This window comes from Opisthocomus hoazin, chromosome 13, assembly GCF_030867145.1.
Source record: "Opisthocomus hoazin isolate bOpiHoa1 chromosome 13, bOpiHoa1.hap1, whole genome shotgun sequence".
In the NCBI taxonomy this organism is placed as follows: Eukaryota; Metazoa; Chordata; class Aves; order Opisthocomiformes; family Opisthocomidae; genus Opisthocomus; species Opisthocomus hoazin.
Genome location: NC_134426.1, coordinates 29,548,147 through 29,566,353, shown reverse-complemented (window position 1 = coordinate 29,566,353; position 18,207 = coordinate 29,548,147). Strand labels below are relative to the sequence as shown.

At 37.8% G+C, this 18,207-nt stretch overlaps 1 protein-coding gene across 2 annotated transcripts in view; it reads left to right on the top strand.

Annotated features, from left to right (window-relative positions):
• Positions 1–1,932: 1,932 nt before the first annotated feature.
• The window catches only part of TTC28 (tetratricopeptide repeat domain 28), a 179,702-nt gene continuing 163,427 nt past the window's right edge, over positions 1,933–18,207 (top strand). For both annotated transcript variants that reach the window (XM_075434966.1, XM_075434965.1), the window contains exon 1: positions 1,933–2,195. In XM_075434966.1, the coding sequence (XP_075291081.1) occupies positions 1,968–2,195 (228 nt within the window). In that variant the 5' untranslated portion in view covers positions 1,933–1,967. The remainder of the gene's footprint in view (positions 2,196–18,207) is intronic.

The following is an 18,207-nucleotide window of genomic DNA, read 5'->3' as shown; positions in this document are numbered from 1 at the left end:
TTGTGTTTGAACACCTACTTGTGTAATAGCTGCTAAATCTTCATATTCTGTTCTTGCAACTTCTCAGGTCGCAGCAAACTGACCACATGATGAAGTTTATGGTCAGGTACACACAAATGTGTGAGTTATTGCACTGGTTGGCATAAAGCAATGTGTTCAGCAGTAATGTTTGGGCTGTTGCTCAAAGCAGAGCAGTTTTCCTGCCAGTACGTGAGAATATATGAAGCTGCTGTTTGTAAACTTGATAGAGGTAGCAGAGCAGTATGCCAGCGCATTTAAAGATGTACTGCATACAGAATGAGTTTTCAAGGATGCAGAAATTTGCTTTTTATAGTGCTGTTCTTCATAATAATAATAAGTCAAGCTACATATTAGCTTATATTAGCAATACGATTATACAAAGGGCAGCTACACACATGAAAGGAACAAAGTTTTTTGTTAGGCCTACTGTAGACAGGGTACATTTACTGATACAAAGGATATGTGGGGTGCATATTAGGAAAAACATTTTAATGATGAAAATCATGAAGCAGTGGAATGAGATTGTCCAAGTAAAATGTGGAGTGTCCTTCGGTAGAGAAGTTTAGAAACAATTTGGACAAACACCTGTGAGAAAAAGTTTGGTATAATTATAAGGAAAAGAAGAGATCAGTAGTTTCTCATTTGATGCTTCTCTATTGTTATTTGACTTAAGAAAAAAAAAAAAAGTCTATCGACCATTTTGATGCTTGAGACAGGATGTCAATTTGCAGCTTGCTTCCCTTTCCACCTAAAAATATACCTCAGCTTGCTCTGGTAATGTATTTAAGCCCTGCAGTTGTTGTGTTGTGGTAACAATATGTGATATTCTTAACCTTTCTCAGTCTGCAGGACTAAAAATGGATGACGCCAGTCTCAGTTATATTTTGTATGTTACCATATGTACATGTTGCCTGTCACTAAATGCAATTACTGCAGAGTTCACAACTCTCTTATCAGAGTTGTACAAAGATACTCTTGCTGAGTTTTTGAGGGTTCTTGGGAGAGTGCGACAAAACCAGTTACTGACTGCAAATGACTGACGGAGGAAAGTAAGGAAAGTAGAAAGGATGTGCAGAATCAGTGGAGCTGGGACTTTTTACAGCTCACTTTAAATAATAATTTTGGTAATTAAAAGGCCTAAACCTGTTTTTCTTTGTTATTTTGTACAACCTGAAGTCGTCAATCTGGGAAGGTGGCTCTGCCGATGATGAGTGTTCTGTTGTTAAAGTAAATTGTGTGCCCCAGTAATTTCTGTGAGTATACCCAGTTCCAAAGACTCATCCTTCCCTCCCCATTTGTGAACAATTTGCAGCCTGCAGGGGGCTAAATATAGACATTTGTGAGCAGATGTACCAGTGCAACTTCTTTGGTTTGAAGAGAATTTATACATTCTTCCATTGTCTGTGCACGCATGTGCTTCTGTGTGTGTGATGTACATATCAAACGGATATACTGGCATCATCTTTTCGTTCACACCTGCTACCTATTCAGATAAACTTCCATGCCTAGTAGACTATGCTTCGTGTTGTAGAATCAAATAGTATGGTTGAGGAGGAGAAAATTGTGAATACGCGGAGTGCAGCATACTAAAATAGACTACAGCTAGTTTTATGCCTGAAGAAGGCAATACGTCTTCTGGAAGGCATTTTTCATAGGGAATGATATGTTTTATAAGGCTCTTTTCTGTTAATTCTATACCCCCAAAAAATTCAATAGATAAACAATTTACTTTTTTAAGAATCTGATTCCGAGTTCGTAATTTGTTCTGCCATAATGCCAGTGGCTTTAATTTTTGCTATACAGTTTCTAATATTTTGTTGTTTTGTTTTTTTTGTTTTACTTTTTTGAGTAGCATTTCGTAAAATTAATGTATAATTTCTCCCTTCCCCTCCCAGATTTCTTTCTTTGGCTCAAAATCTTTTGGAAGAAGAAGTCCTGACAGTCCCATGTTAAGCAAAGCTGAATTTGTTGAAAAAGTTCGCCAGAGCAACCAGGCTTGCCATGATGGCGATTTTCATACAGCAATTATATTGTACAATGAGGCTCTGGGAGTTGATCCTCAGAACTGCATTCTCTACAGTAACCGTTCGGCAGCCTACATGAAAATCCAACAGTATGACAAGGCCCTGGATGATGCAATCAAAGCACGACTTCTGAATCCCAAATGGCCAAAGGTAAGAAAGTATATCTGTCTTCCGGGGAAGGAGTAACTCCTTTGGGATTATTAGTCACATACGTAACACCTAATATAAACAAGTGCATATATTCCTGCACGAAAGTCTGTTTTCGCTAAAAGCTACAGCTAATATCTTTTGTGTTTAAAAGTTGTTTGACTTGAATTTCCTATTGGTTATTAAACTGTTTTCTGTGTAAACATACTTTTCCCCAATGAGCATATGATACTGTTTTACTATTTTAAACGAGCATGGTTTCTGGATTGTGAAGACCAGACATATCTCTTAATGTTAAACATAGTCATCATCCAGGTACATTTTGTTGCAAGACTTCTTGAGAGGTAGCATGGAGATTCTTACTAGTAATGGAGCAATAAGGCCTTTCAAAATAGTGTTCAATTAGTGTTTATGTGTAGTAATTTTGGATAAACATTTTAAGAAATGTGTATCTTAGCCATGTTAGTAAGATCCGACTATGCAAGGAAACACTTTGTAAAGAGTAAATGGTGTTGGTTGCCTGTTCCTTCTGGGGTTGCTTCCCAGTAGCTGCAATTGATTGCTTCAGTTGGGCCAGCCCTCTACATGCTAATTAGTTTTAATAGTATCTGCTACAGATTCTGTTTCTCCTGCCAATCCCTCACACAGTCTTACTAGCCATTTTAGCTAAAGAGGCAATTTAAGAGTGGATTCATGACCCAGGTTCTTCTCCTCAGAAATTATGGCAGGTAGCAAGCATAATGTTCTCCATTAGCTGGACTCTGAACTACTGAAGTTAAATTTCCTTTTATTTCAAAGCAGATCATTGCAAGTCTTGTATTCTGTTTTTCAGTTCTTTATTAGCTTGTAGAAAAGCCTTATCATACACTTCTTTAAGATTTTGTTGATTACTTTACCCATACTCGAGGCACAAACGCAAACTGCTCCGTATCACCTCCATGTGTTGAGACTGTTTTGTATACCTTGAAATCAACATTGCCTGCTCTCCCTTTTCTCATTGGTCATTGCCTATATCTTGTCGGAATATTAGCCTAGTGGCCAACTGCCTAGCAGCTACGTTTCCAAACTCACTGTCGTTTCATTTGCTCTGATGCAGTAAATAGATGCACTGTTTTTTCATGCCTGCGTAGTATATTTCTGTATGGAAAGTGGAAGCTGTTGTATAAAAATATATATAAAAGTCTTTTTTCCCCTCAAAACACCAGATGTTTTTCCTAGATACATGTATATGGTTTGAGGATTCAGAGCTGTGAAAACTTCTGCTGTTTCTGTAGCTCCTTACACATCATCTTGCTGAGGCATGTGTCTGCTCATTCCACCTCAGAAGTAGTGACAGGCATTGCAACATCTGAGTACATTTGAAGGCGAAAGACTGGTGGTATCTTTTCGTCAATACAGTCTGTGTGCACAATGTCACTTTTGTCTCAGCCTTCAGTCATGTGGGAGCTGTGACAGCTTGTCTGCTGTACTGCTAGGCGTGTCTGGTAATTCTCTCGCTGGGAGAGAGAGCATCCTGCAGGTATTTTAATTTGATGCATGTTTCTGAATGAAAAGAGCCTGACTTTTCTTCTCCACCCCCATCCCGTCAAAGTTTTGTGTCTTAACTCTGGAATTTCTGGAGTCAAAAAACTGCAGTTTTACACAAACTTTCTCACTCTCTTTCTTGAGTGAGACCAGAAAACTGCTTTAGGATAATGTTCTGAAAGTGTTTTTTTAAAGCTCTGTCCACTCATAATCACGAAAGGAGGGCTGTGGGCCAGGGGAGATCCTTCCCTTTTGTTGGTACTATTTTTTGGAGTTGGCATCTTGAATTGCAGCACTTTAATTTATGTTTTCATTTCACATTTTATTTTCACACTTAACTTTTGTACTTTCTTTTTCTTTTCACTTTTATACTGCTGTTTAATCTTTCTTAAAGAGCTTTAATGTGTTCTCCCTGTTATTTTTACTAAGCCTGTCTGCAATTTACTGTTTGTATCAGTACACATTAGGAAGAAAGTCCTGCTTTGGCAGGGACATGATTTATAAGCTTGTAAGTTTTTGTTTGGTTGTTTTTTTCTTTTTTTTTTTTGTCATTAACTTCTGTCTTGCATTACCAAATGTCATAGAAGATTTTGCATAGATTTGTATGAAGGACTGTGTTTAAGAAAAGAAAATTGCATTACTGTCATTAAACTCTAGATTTCCAGGTCAGTTGTCTGAATGCAGGAAGTTAGAGAGTATAAAAGCAAGAGTGCTTTTGCTTAGTTTTGTATATTGTTTCTGAGAAGTCAGGTAGTGATTTACTATAGAGCTCACTTAGATGAAAAGTTATGAAAAGACTTCATAAAAGAATACTTTCGAAATCCCAGTCACAGACAGAAGTATAACAAGACCTTTGAAACGAATCATTGGAATAGATTTGTGAATCAAAATAGAAAATAAGATGGAATAGAAGATTTACTAGCTATAAGGCTAGCTGCGTTAAATGAAGGCATTATTATCAGTCTGTTAAATGCAGAAATAATAGACTATGTATTGATGCAGTACTAAGGTAGAATCGTTTAAAAAACCCAACAACAACATTTTTAGTAATGAAAAACTTAGACTTTTTTCAGGCAGACTATATTATTGAGTTAAAAACATGAAATGACTCTGTTTTGATTCTAGTTCTGCTATTAAATGTCCACCTGACCTTGAGCAAATTGTATTTCTTTTTTTATTTTTTTTTTACAAAAAGATGAGGAGTCACTTTTACAGAACATTTTGAGCCTTACTGGTGGAAAAAGTAGTGGAAGGCCTAAATGATGTTATGATGACATAGCATTTGTTCTTGCTTTCTTGGATCAGTGTGTAAAGGATATCTTGCTCTGTGATACAAAATGTTTATATACTTAGAAAGTTACTATCGGTTAGAAATAGAAGAGTCAAAGTAGCTTTTGCAGGCTTTCTGTCCTGTATAAAGCTCATCCTCAGTCCCTGTTTGTATCTTTCCTTTTATCTTTTCACAGTAGTATCTTTAGTTTGTCAGATTTTCAGTGGTTCACACACTTTCCTATTTTCTCACAGAGCACCAGAATGCCATGTGGAACCCTGTCTTCTGGTTTTTCATTTTAATGACTCAGTAGTTTTTTCTTATTCTAGATTTGCTCCTACAATATACGCTTTTTAAAAGTAAGTGAGTACCAATAAAAAAAGAGGTTTTGTTTTTCTTCAGCTGTATGTGGCACATCAGTGGGCATTATGCTTTTATAAAAAAAAAAAAATCTAATTGACATGAGAAACAAACCCAAAATTGAGCTCGTTTAGAACATTCCTATTTATGTGTTCTTGAATGTCGCCCTAGTAAGAGAATATGTAGATGAATCTTGCAGCAGCAACACTGTATGTCTACAATTGATATTAAAGAAAAACATGCTTCTCCCCCAGCCCAGCACCACCACCACAAAAAAAAAAAAAAAAAAAAAAAAATCTGAATTTTGGACATTTTCTAAAAATTTCCAAATGTTAAAGCATGTCTTTCTGGCATCTATTTGACCTGAAGTGAAAAACATTATTTATAGTAACTGCTGTTATTATAAGCTTGTGCTGTAAAATAGTATAGACTTGGTTCACGGTCCATGCTGGGCCTGAGGCGGTTTGTAGATGACTTGTGTATTGATTCAACCACTGCTTCCTTCTGTTCCAGCCCAAAGTTGGCTGTTTGTATCTGTTTAGCCTTTTCCATGGCCATTGGCCAATAAATGTCAAACAGATCCACTGCCAACTGAACTTGAAACTGGATCTGTCCCTCATGACAGAGCTGTGAAATGGATTTGCCTCTTGCTGCCTGACCTCTGGAACGCGAGCATTCCCACACTGCAGCACCAGTGAGTTGCCTTCTGCCTTGGAGCCCCCAGTTCACGGCTTTGAAGCCAAGCTCTTAGCAGAGTTGAGGAATAAATCATATGAATACAAGTATTTAGAATTGTTGCGTTTAAGGCTAATGAGTTTTGCAAGGGCTGTATAATCATGTACGTGAGAGAAGCAGCTAGTCTAACTTTCAGAGACTGTAATGAGGTTTAATGTGAATCATCAGATCATCCCGCATCATTTTACTGTAGAGGCTATGTCTCAGTCATGTCCTCTGTGGCAGTAGGTGTGTTTTAAGTCTGATCTGCAATGAGATCCAATGTTTTATTGTCATAGTTCTTTTAAGCTTTTGTATGTAGAAACGGATTTCTGATTTCACTTGGGCCAAAGGTACAGTAATGGCATAAACATGAAATGAATTTTCCTTCAAGGCCTTTCATTGACTGGATTGAAGGTCAGTAAGGTGTTGAACAGGACATGATTTGTAGAGGTCAGAGTTTGACTGCACTGTCTACCTTAATTTACACAGTTCTGATAGGAGTCTCATGCAAATAGCTTGGCAGGGAGTGCGTCTTGACTTTTAAAAAGGAGCCATCATGCTATTACAGTAATTGAGATAGTGAGAACCCACAGCTGAATGAATTATTTTTTGATCTGCTGTGTGTTGTTTCCATTTGGAATTGTGATTTTCACACTATTTTACATAGTACTTCCCTTTTGCTTGGAGTTGTTGTTTCCACAGAAATAATATGCAATGACTTTGGTTTTAGAAGAAAATGAAAAATTTTTCCAAGTTCTGTCATTAATTTGACTGCTCCACAATGAGGGTGACTGTTGACTTAACACATCTGTATCTACAAATGGAGGCCATTAGCTGCCACTACATCTTCATTCTGTCTCATGAATTTGTGTTAGTTTGGTGAGGACTTGTTGCTTTAGTGGCTGCATCTGACTGTGCAAGTCTCATCCCAGGAGTTTTCCCTTAATGTTTCTTTTCAAGCCTTTGGCTCTCTCCATCTTGTTTCCTGCATTGTGGATTTGTTAATTTCTCTTCACGTGCCCTTTCTTGTTCTTGGTGAGTGTCTGTTTTTTCCAAGTTTCCCTGGTTCTCCAAATAATTTATTTACTAAATCAGCTTTTTTCTCTTAGACGTCTGTTTCCTTTCTTTCACGTATCTGACGAGCAAGGGCATACTGGGAACCGAAGTTAGTGCATGTATCCGTCTTAAGATAGAACTGGAATTTAATCCTATTTCTAGGATTTTTTTTTTGTATGATTTTTATCCTGAATGTCATTAAAAAGCTTACCTCTTATTCCTGAAAACGCTGTGACACTTTTCAGCAGCAAGTTTTGTAAGAGGACAACATCATTGTACAGCTATGCCAATGAGAGCCACTTCAATGATAAAAAGCTGGGTGAACAGGCTTAGAATTTCTGTCGGTGACAGAACAGAGTTTAGTGCTAGAATAAATTCTGTCTCCACATTTGCAATTATCTAACGGTGTAACTAAATTGACAATTTCAGTTGAAATGTTAGCTAGGATGAATGGAACTGAAATACTGCACTCTCTTGGTGATATTTTCCTGTTAAAATAATTCATGTTAATTCTGTTTCCGTAAGAGATCAGAAAGGGCAAAAAAAGGGGTCAGTATCTAGAAAGCTCATTTGAATGTCCAGTTAAAAGCACAAGACTATTAACTTTGAAAGCCACGCCCATTAGCTAAGCTCTACTATTTTGGGGGGCTGTTAACAGAGACAGTGAAATTCTTTCTACTTTCGACATATCAGCTATAGCAACTGTCCTTGTGTGATTAACGCAAGTCAGTGCATAAGAGAAACACTAATTACTTGTAATTATTTCACCACAATGACAAGGCTATTTATCTGCTTGTAGGGGATGATGAATTCTGCATCTTACTAGACTGAACTGTATTTTACAAATTTTTGGGGCATTTCCATGGAATGGTGACAGAAAATGCCAGTGCAGCAGAGGGGTTTTGGTGCTTGCAGTGGCTGGAGCGCTTGGGTTACTCTCCTTCCTTTATGGAAAAAGACTGAGGAGTCTTTGTTTCTTTTTTATTTAGTTGAATGACACAAATACAAATGAGTTTTCTGACTGAACTGGAAAACAACTTTTGATCAGGTGAGGCAGAGGCAAAGTTAGACACTATCCTGGCTGCCACATATTCTGTTGTTCCTCTTCCCATTTTACTGACAGATAAATGGGGTGGCTGCCCATCCTCCCAGTTACTCTGTGAAATGCCGGTCCTCTGTTTGAGTGATCACAACAGGCGTGCTAGGTAGCATTAGCATGCTCTGCAAATGTTTCTGGTTATTGGGAGCCATGCTTACCTAACAGAAACGCTTTGGAAATCGCAGCAGAGATGGGAAATCTTGGAAGGGAGCAGCTTAAGTTTGTGTGGTATTTTTTCCTCATTTTCAATGTTTATGTTTTCTAAAACGTGTATTTGTATTTTTATTACACAATTAATTCTAACTTTAGCTAGGACAAAGAAGGGTGTACTTTGAGGACTAATTAACTAATCTGATATGTTTTGAACACAGAAATTTCACGTTTGGTTGGATATCTGATGTCAGAAAATATGCAGTGGTGTTTATAGACTTATTAAAGGCTTAGATGGTTGGCTGTTAGTCAAGCTTGGTTTGCGGTGCTATCCCTACATAGTATGTGGATTTATTTTTTTTTGTGCGTGTTTGTGCACCTTGTCAGTGGGGGACAACGTGAGGACACTGTCTAAAGTTGAACACTTCTGTTGCGTATTTCACTAGCAAAGCCGCATTATAGATTTTTTAAGTAATTATTTGATTTTTATCGATAGAACATAACTGGAAAATTGAAACTTACGCAGACAAAATCTAAGCAATTTTATTAATTAGCCAGAAGAGGGAGCTTAACAGGTATAGCTGGTATTTTGTTTGAAAGGCCTGAGTTTTAAATACAGAACTCAGTTTTGTTTTGCTTAGGAAGTTGAAAAATTAATTTGAATCCAGGTTTTATGAGATTTAACCTACTAAATGTAAATTTATGTGTTTCTTCTCCTCCTTTATCTTGGGTGTGCAGTTTGTTAGCTCTTACATTCTTTTTTTTTTTTTGTCATCAGCGTTTATAATGCTAATGGGGAATATCACAATCTTCACATGTGATTGAAATAAATGTATTTTCAGTCTCTAACCAGGCCAGTGCATTAAGGTGATCCTTTCTCCAGAGGATGGCAAACAAAAACAAAACAAAAAATGCTGTGAAATGAGACAGTGTAGAAAGTTAGAAAGTGAGAAAGTGATTGGTCTTGCTGGTCTTGCTTTCAAACACAATTGTCTATCACTTTGAATTTTCATACAGCTTGTATTTTCATACACCTTATACTAATTTTCATAAGCTTATATTTCCGGTTAGGGTCTTGAGTTAATGTAAGTTGTGATCGCCCATCCTCCCCCCTGCAGACCAGTTCTCCCAAGATGTTTTTTTTGTTTTGTTTTTTTTTTTTACTTCTTTGGAATACTGCAAAATCTGAGCAATGTTCCTTTGAAGAAACAGAACTTTGTTTCCCTTTTTTTTGTGCTGGGCTAGTGCACTGTATGTGTAAAAGAGCTCCTCTTAGAGGTGTGTGTTCCCACTGCAGTTATCCTCTTGTGAACTTAATTTAAAAAATAAAAAGGCTAGATTATGAAAATCTCTGGCTGAAAGTCATCCTCTTAACATGGCTGCCCTCTCCACACCAAAGTCTGTCTTTAAAGTATTAATTCATGTTGAGTAATAAGCAAATATTTATACAAATACACCTGCTTGTCTACTGCAACTTTAAACCAAACATTAACAGCAAGAAAGCCACTGAAGTGGGAAACGTTCTGATCAGTTGCGGATCAGAGTAACTTACTGCGGGTGTTGTGTGACTAGCATGTTTATTACAACAGCACTTAATACTGTTTGTAGTGTTTGTCTGACAGTGGTGGCGTGTAATTCCTGCTATTTTAAAAACATTTTGCTTACATATCACTGAGAAATGCAAAGAGAATGGAATATTTCAGGAATTAAATTGCTGAAAGGGAATACCCTACAGGCAAATTGAATCAGGCTCATTTTTTTCTTTGATTTTCCACCAGTTTTCTTTGTTTTGCTGTTGATCATGCTCTAGGAAATTTTTATTTAGTTTCTCTTCACAGCTGTGCAGCCTGAGTATCCTAGGCATGGTAAGTGGAAATGGAGGGATATATATTCTGTGACTCTGACACCTGAACAGTCTCTTCTTAGTTCTTCCTGCTTTTGTGATACGGGTTTTTTAATCCTGATATTATAAAAAAAAATATATGCCGGGGCTTAAATGGTTAAAATTTGGGCCTAATCCTGTGCTAAAATGTAGATGTCAGTATCAGTTGCAGATGTGTACTAATTCGGGCCTCAGTTATAGCTACAGAGCTGGTCTTAGTGCTATGATAGCTATGCAAAGGTATGAAAGGCCTAAGAAAACAAAAATACTTATATATGTTTTTTCACTAGTCCCAAATAAAACCATTCCACTGCACATTGTAGGGTTATCTTTGGGGAGTCTCTTAAGGCTTGCAGCATACTTATTGTTTGCCCTGTGGCTAATCAGAGTTTTATTGGATTTTGACTGCTTCTTACTAATGGATGCTATAGACAAACAAGCATGTTGAAAAGTGCAACACAATAATTTTTGTATTTTGGGGGTCATTTTATTTAGATTCTGAAAAACACTTGTTTAAAACTGTTATACTGTTGTGGTTTAACCTGGCAGCCGGCAACTAGGACCAGACAGCTGCTGACTTACCCGTCTGCTTCCCCACAGTGGGACGAGGAGAATGGACAAAAGGTGAAATGTGTGCGTAGAGAGAAATACAGTTTAATAAGACAACAAAGACAAATACTACTACTACTACTGAATATCCAAAACAAACAATACATGATACAATTTTTTTTCTCACTGTCCAACAGCCAGTTGTGTAGCCAGACCCTGAGCAGTGATTGCAGAACATGGAACTTGCAGATTTTGCAAATTTTGCGGAACTCCTGAAAAAATGACCAAACTCATGGAAAAGTTCAAACTCCTGGAAAAGAGAATAGTTGAAACCCACAGAAAAAGAGGGTTCCTGCCCCCTGGCCAACCCCCATTCATGAACTGATGATGATGTCTGTGGTATGGAACATCTCCCTCGGCCAGCCTGGGCTGGCTGCCTGGCTGTGCCCCCTCCCAGCTCCTGTACGCCTGCTCAGGAGCAGAGCATGGGAGACTGGAGAAAGTCCTTGATTTCATAGCAACAACTGAAAGCATCGGTGTTACCAACATTCTTCTCCTACTAAATCCAAAACACAGCAGCTACTGGGAGGAAAATTAACTCTATCCCATCCCATTTAGGATGATACGTATATGCCACATTGTTCCAAGCGTAATGCAACTAGAAGTGGAAGTATTTTGTTTTCTTGAACATGGGTAGACTTTCTTGATCTGGGTAGCCCTAGACTTAGCTGGGGGGACTTCCTTTCCACTATCACAAAAACATTAATTTCACAATCCGAGTCACAATTTTTTATTATTTATTTTAATAAATGGGCTGGAAAAACTGGGCAAATTGTCTAGGAAGAACTGTGAGTTGCTCCAGAAAAAGAAATGCAGAGTGAAGAAATGAGGGTAGGCAGCGATAGGAGTCAGAAATGGTGGCTGTTCTGCATGTGCTGAGGTTCTCAGCAAGACCAGCTAAAATCTAAGGAATAACTGCAAGTATATTAATATACCGTCTCTTTGCTCATTAATTCTGATGGTGATAGCTTTTTTTTTTTTTTTTTTTTTTTTTTTTTTTTTTTTTTTTCCAGATAGAAGCCCTGCTCTGTGGTGGCAGTTTCCCAGAGCCTCTAGGGCAGTAATTTTCCCTTGTTCTCGTGCTGCTATTCTGGCTATCCTGTTCCTGAAACCCCTGACACGCACACACATGTACATACGCTGGTTGAATCTTTCCCTTTCTCTCTTTACTATTTTGTTTTCCCCAAAAAGCCTCAACCTCCTTTGTGTCACACAGTCACTTATTGGCCAATTGATTGTTACAGAATTAGCTAATGTTTTGCAGATGTCTCCCATTTGGCCTTTGTGCAACTGGAGTAGGAACATCCACCTGCAGTTTTCATATTTGTTGTCAAACTAAACTGAAGTCGGTAGGTAGCCTGGTTAAATATGGCGTGCAGATCTTGGCCCTTGATAACCTTTTGTGCTAGTGAAATTGTCAGAAACGTAGCAGCCTGTATGTGTCTGTGAAAATATATGAAGCATGGCTTGAGTGATCCAGCATGCCTCTTTGAAAGTATCATGCTGTCTAGAACAGTGCTGTTTTGAATCTTCTATAAATGCTGAAGAAACATGGGGCACATGCGAAGGTAACACTTAAAATATTTTTTTCCAAAATAGTCAAGGAAAAGCTTGAAATGACAATTTTTTTTCTGATATTCAAAGTGGCAATATTCTGTGTGGTAAAAAGACCCATTATCATCAAATATCTGTGTTCTGGCCTTCAAATTGACTTAAAGCTTTGGAAATGCTCTTCTTCAGTTACCCTCCAAATGTCTGTGTCTCCACCTGTCAAAAATTCTTCAGATCCAACAGTTGCTTGGATGTATTTGTTGTGTTTTATTGGCTGGGCCTGTCTGTGTCAGTCCAAACATAGAAAGTCCTTCAAAGTGTACATACTTTACCTGTACCCTGTGTTCATTGTTTTTGCTCTGCTAGACCCAGCTACAGAAAATCATGTTTATCATATCTGTAGTCTCTGTTTAAATGAAAGATGCAGTCCTGTGCAGTGTGTGCTGCTGTACTTCTCAGATACTTTTACTTAAATCTTAAAATAGGTATATTAAATATGACACTTTTTGTTTGGTAGAACAATATTTTGATGTTTATTTCTTAATTTAAAAGAAAAGAAAAAGGAATTTTTCATCTCCTCCCTCCCCCCATCTTCCTTTCTTTAGCTGCTGTTTCTAATAACCCCTGTGGGAGACTGCTTCCAATCTTCACATTCTCTGAGATTTTATGAAGCGTTTTTAGAGTTCACAGTTTCTTTGGGGGATGGGGAATGACAATGTCTTAGAGGAAAAAAAACCATTCTAGTCTTACAGAATCACAGCACTGCTGAGGTTGGAAGGGCCCTCTGGAGATCAACTAGTCCAGCACCCCCTGCTCAAAGCAGGGTCAGCTAGAGCAGGTTGTGAAGCAGGTTGTAGTAAGATAACCTAAATAATACAGAAGAGCTCATTTTTATAATGCAATGATAAAGAGGTATCTGAACAAATTGAAAGGTGACATATTTAAAATGGGCGCAAAGAAATGTTTTTTTCAAATAATCTGTTCCTGGTCTATGGGAGTTGATTATCAGTGTATTATTTAAACCATTAGTGTAGCCATACTTTGAAAGGGCTGGAAACTTCCAGATGATGAAAGTAGCAGAATTACAAAAAAGTTTAGGATGGAGTAGATGGATGAGAAATAAGCTTTCATTTGTGGGGTCATGAGTCACTCATTAGTGCAAAGTTTTTGGAGGAGGAGCGAGAAGACTGACTTGTATCTTCAGGTTTCTCTTTCCTGCATCATCCTTGGAAGCATCTGTTGCAGACAGCTATTGGCAGAGACTTGTGTTGGTGGAGCACTGGGCTTACCTGTCACTGGAGTTCCTAATGGTGTGTTTCAGTCTGTACTGGGATGAAAACATTAAATATTTGTAAGATGAGGAGCAAACATGTCATCTGTTATGTTAGACGTAGTAGCTGAGATGCACTTTGTCCAAATCGCATAGACATTTCCTCAGGCTTATGAGAACCAGGGGTTTGGGTGTTGTACATCTTTTTTTTTTTAAACCTGTCTTTTAATCTTTTGCACTGAAATCTGAATTTGATCTTCTTGATGAACAGCTAGATGGTTTGTTATTGCATTGGCCAAACGTGTGGAAGGAAGCTGAGTACCTCTGGAGCCTGGGGAGCAGTCGGCACTCACCTCACCCGTTCAGGGTGCAGCCGCCTTGCACCCTGGTGTGCCCGCTCCAACCGTGTGGCCCTGTGGCTCTGGTTGTGGGTGCTGCGCTGCATCCGTCTGCGGGATCGGGAGGTTTGCTCTGCGTTTTGAGACATCATCTGATGTATACTTAAGTACAAACACTCAGGAATTTGCTGCAAGTACTGTGACTGCTGCTGTAGCAATCAATACAGGGATTTCCTGACCCTCTGCTTGGGCAGTGCTTGATTTCCACAGTCCAAGTCACACAGAAGTCATCAGGGACAGTTTTGTCTTTAGAATTTGTCATGTTTTATCTTTCTGCTTGTTTTTTTTTGTTGGCAACATTAAGCCAAACTTGCCAAACAAACCAAGCAAACTTTTTTGTCTAGTATGCACTTTGCAAGCCTCCAGACATACACAGTCTAGAAGATATTCGTAACAAAAGAATTGTTCTGTAAAAGAATTTTAAAACAAAAACATCAACAGCAACAAAACTATGGCATGCAGAGTTTAATAGTAAATGCTATCATAGTGTTGTCTAAGTATTGTGGAATTTTGTAACTGCAGAAGTGTTTTCTGCCTTTGACCAGCTGGGAAACGAGATCTTAGAAAACCTTTCTATAATAGGAAAGTAGCAGCCTTGGAGGCATATGTGGGGTTTTGATTAAGATAGCCCGTGTCCAGGTGTCAGCAGAGGAGGTAATACAACATAGTGGCGAGTGGGTTTTTTTCTTTTGGTTTTCAAAGTGCGTAACAGGAAAAAAAGCTGGATTTATTTAAAATAAATGTCTGAGCATTTGCATCATTCCAATTCTCAGGCTACTGGAAAAAATTACAAACATGTGGCAGAATATGAATAAATTTGTGTGTGTCTTTTATACCTAATTGTGAAGAGAAGAAGGAGGTTTTAATGATAACATTGCATGTAATACTGGGGAAAGAAGTTATGCTCATAACTTCTGCTACCAACTGGTTTGCCTCTGTGGCTTGATGTTTTTCAGAAGCACAGAAAAGTTTTGCAAATACTTTACACAAGGAAAAAAGGCAATTTAAGACACTTATTCTATCTTTACTGTGTTAATATGTGAACTTTTTCGTGCAGAAAAACTTGATTCATTAATAATTAGCTTATTATGATAACTTATTTTATTGGAGAATAAGTGTTTTGTCTCGACTGAGGAAGTTCGGGCGTAATGTTCGAAATTTCAATAACAATCTTGTTTGTCTTCTTTCTGGGGAGAAATAATTTTGACTAACTCACAAAAATAACTATAAACCTTGTTTTGGTTATAATGTGCCACAGGTGGTCATTTATAATTTTATGTAGCAGCAGTTGCTTACCTATGTTTTTTATGGCATGCATACATGTGTCGTTGCTGCTTCCTGTCAGCACAGGCTAGCACAAAATACTTGGTTTTGTACATAAGGATGTTGCCCCAGCTTTGCAGGCTCTCTCCTCTCCGTGAGGCTGGAGAAACTAGAGATATCTGATATGACTTATTGATGTGTTTTTTTTCTTTATAGCTTTCGCCAAGGGGTATGATAGCTTTCTTTTGGACTCTCTGTTCAAGTTTCTGCAGAACAGTTAGTAGTAACAATATTGGGCAGGCGGTTTGCTGGAAGTCAAAACACTACTTCCCATGTTGTTCCTTTTCTTGATCTAGATCTTCAGCTAGCTCTGCAAGTGTCAGTGGATACATGGGTTTTTCTTCAAGCATTAGACTTGGTTTCTGTTGCTATACTGCCTGTCATCACTTTCCTACTAGTATAAATCAGAGCATGAGCTTTATCACCAAATGTGTGCTGTTCACTGTAGCTTGCATGAAGGCTCCTTTTTGTAACCTTTCTTACAGGGGAAGTTCAAAGCCTTTAAGTGACTTCATGTGTTTAATAAGAAATTATTCTGACTAAATTCGATTGTTAGACTTATTTTACTTGAGGAATGCTAGCTACTTCATAAGAACCTTCGAGAAGTAGTATTGTGTAAAGTGGTTCATAGGTAATTATTGAAGAGCCGTGTCCCACCATGTGTGGCTAGTTATGAAATGTATATGATGCAGAAACTCGTGTTTCATGACAGTTCTTAGGTATGTGATGTCAGAGGTATTTTCATTCATCACTATAGTTCTCATGATCTTGCAATGTGTCTTGTAGTTTTTTTAGGGTTGGTGTTTTTTTTTTGAGTATCCAATCTTCAAACTTGCGATATTCTCTGAATTTATTTTTCTCCTGTTCCAGATGATGCTATTAAAACTTTGGCAATGATGACTTTGTCATGCTGAAGTCTGTATTGATTTCAGTTTTCCAAATTAGCACTTAAAACTACTTGAAGTATAGAGGTAAAGAAGGAGGGAAAGAAGTAAGACTAGACCTGATACAAAAAGTAAATTGAGGCAGATTATAAAACTGTTACCTGATAGAAATTACATTCTAAATCCAGCAAGAACATGGATATTGATTGCTGTGTTGGGTCATCAGTACAGTTATACAGGGATAATTTGTGAACTTATACAGAATAATTAAAAAAGATACCTGATAATATTTTTGAAACTGTACTTTCACTGCTCTTTTGACTGAAATTTTCTTTTCAGACTGATGTCTCTCCTTGAATCAGAAACAAAATCCCAGTGATGGAACACTCTGCTGTTTGATGTCGAGAGACATTCTCACATTAGTTGCCAGTAAAATCCTGCCAAATTTTAAAAACTCGCTTGAAATGTTTCTGTGTAGTTGAACAGATGAAAGACTCTGCTGGTACAGAGGGCACGTTAGTTCTGGATTATCAGCAAGTCACGGTTCGTGAGAGACGAGTAGGCTGGTTTGGTCCACTGGATCCTGATACAGAAACGGAGATTGTGGGAACATCTTCAGTAATGATTCTGTTTTGACATGTGAAAGGCGCTGAGCTTCTAATTTTGTGTTCGTGAGTTTTATTTTCTTTGGTAATGTGGATTATTCTGTTTAGCACAAAGAAAGAGAAGCCACCAAATAGTTGCTGTCATAACTGAAGAACTGGGTTTGGGGCTTGGTTTCTGAATACTGAGTGGCAAAGGTGGTATGGGACTGAGAAGGAGCACATCAAATAATTTAATCCGGTCCCATTTAGACAATTGCCATACAATCCCTTTCATAAATTCATCAAGCTCTGTTGTAATACAAGGTGGGTTTTTTAATTCCTATTCTTCGAATTGGAGGTAGTTTCAGTATTTTGCTACTCTAATGGAAGTAGGTTGTCAGACAGCTATAAATGGTATACAGACATATTAATTTTGCAGGGTTTTAAGTGTAGTCTATATACAAGTTAGTTAGAAATGCCTCATTATGGAGCTTGTAAAATCGGAATTTCTGTTAAACAGGTGATGTTTAATTGGTTAATGCAAGATCTTTTTACACACAAAAGGAAAGCCAAATACTATTTGAGCAAACTCTGTCACGTTCAATTTGAAATACTTTCATAGCAAGATAACTTGTTTAGCACTCACTAATTAATAGTTTTGATTGCATGGGAAAACAGGCCCCTTCACAAGTGGAAACAGTGTGACCAGGCCCTTGACAACGGGTCTAGTTATTCTAAAACACAAATCAACCAGACAAAACAGCCAAGAAACCAAAACAAACCCCCTGAATTCTTTCTGAGCATTGTGTAAAAAACAGGAGTTAATTGAACCTTGACCAAATTAAGAAATGTGTTGGACTTCCTTTATTCTGATAAGTAACTGTACCATTCTCCTGCTTTATGTAGCTTGTAGTGGCTGCATTTATCTTGTTACTTACCTGTGGTTAACTTCTGTACTGCTCTGAGGTGTTTGGCAAACATTTTGTACTGTTTGAGCTCAAAAATATTGAAACTGTGCTTCCCAGCCTACTCTTGGATACTGTGAGGAGAAAAATCTCTGGTCCCGAGTGATAATCCACAAGTATGAATGTAAATGTAGACTATGCCTAGTGGAATTCTATTTAAGAACTAAGCAACCTCTTTTAATCTGAGATTTGGTCTTCGGGAAAGAGCAGACAGTATTTGAGTGAGAACATTTAACTGGTTTAATTAACTGGGTTTTGGCGTTGATTTATGGTCTTAATCTCTCGACAGAGAAATTGTTCATTAACAGGAGATGAAATGACTTTGTCAGACTTCAATGCATTTGTCTAATAGGACATTCACAACCGAAGTCTA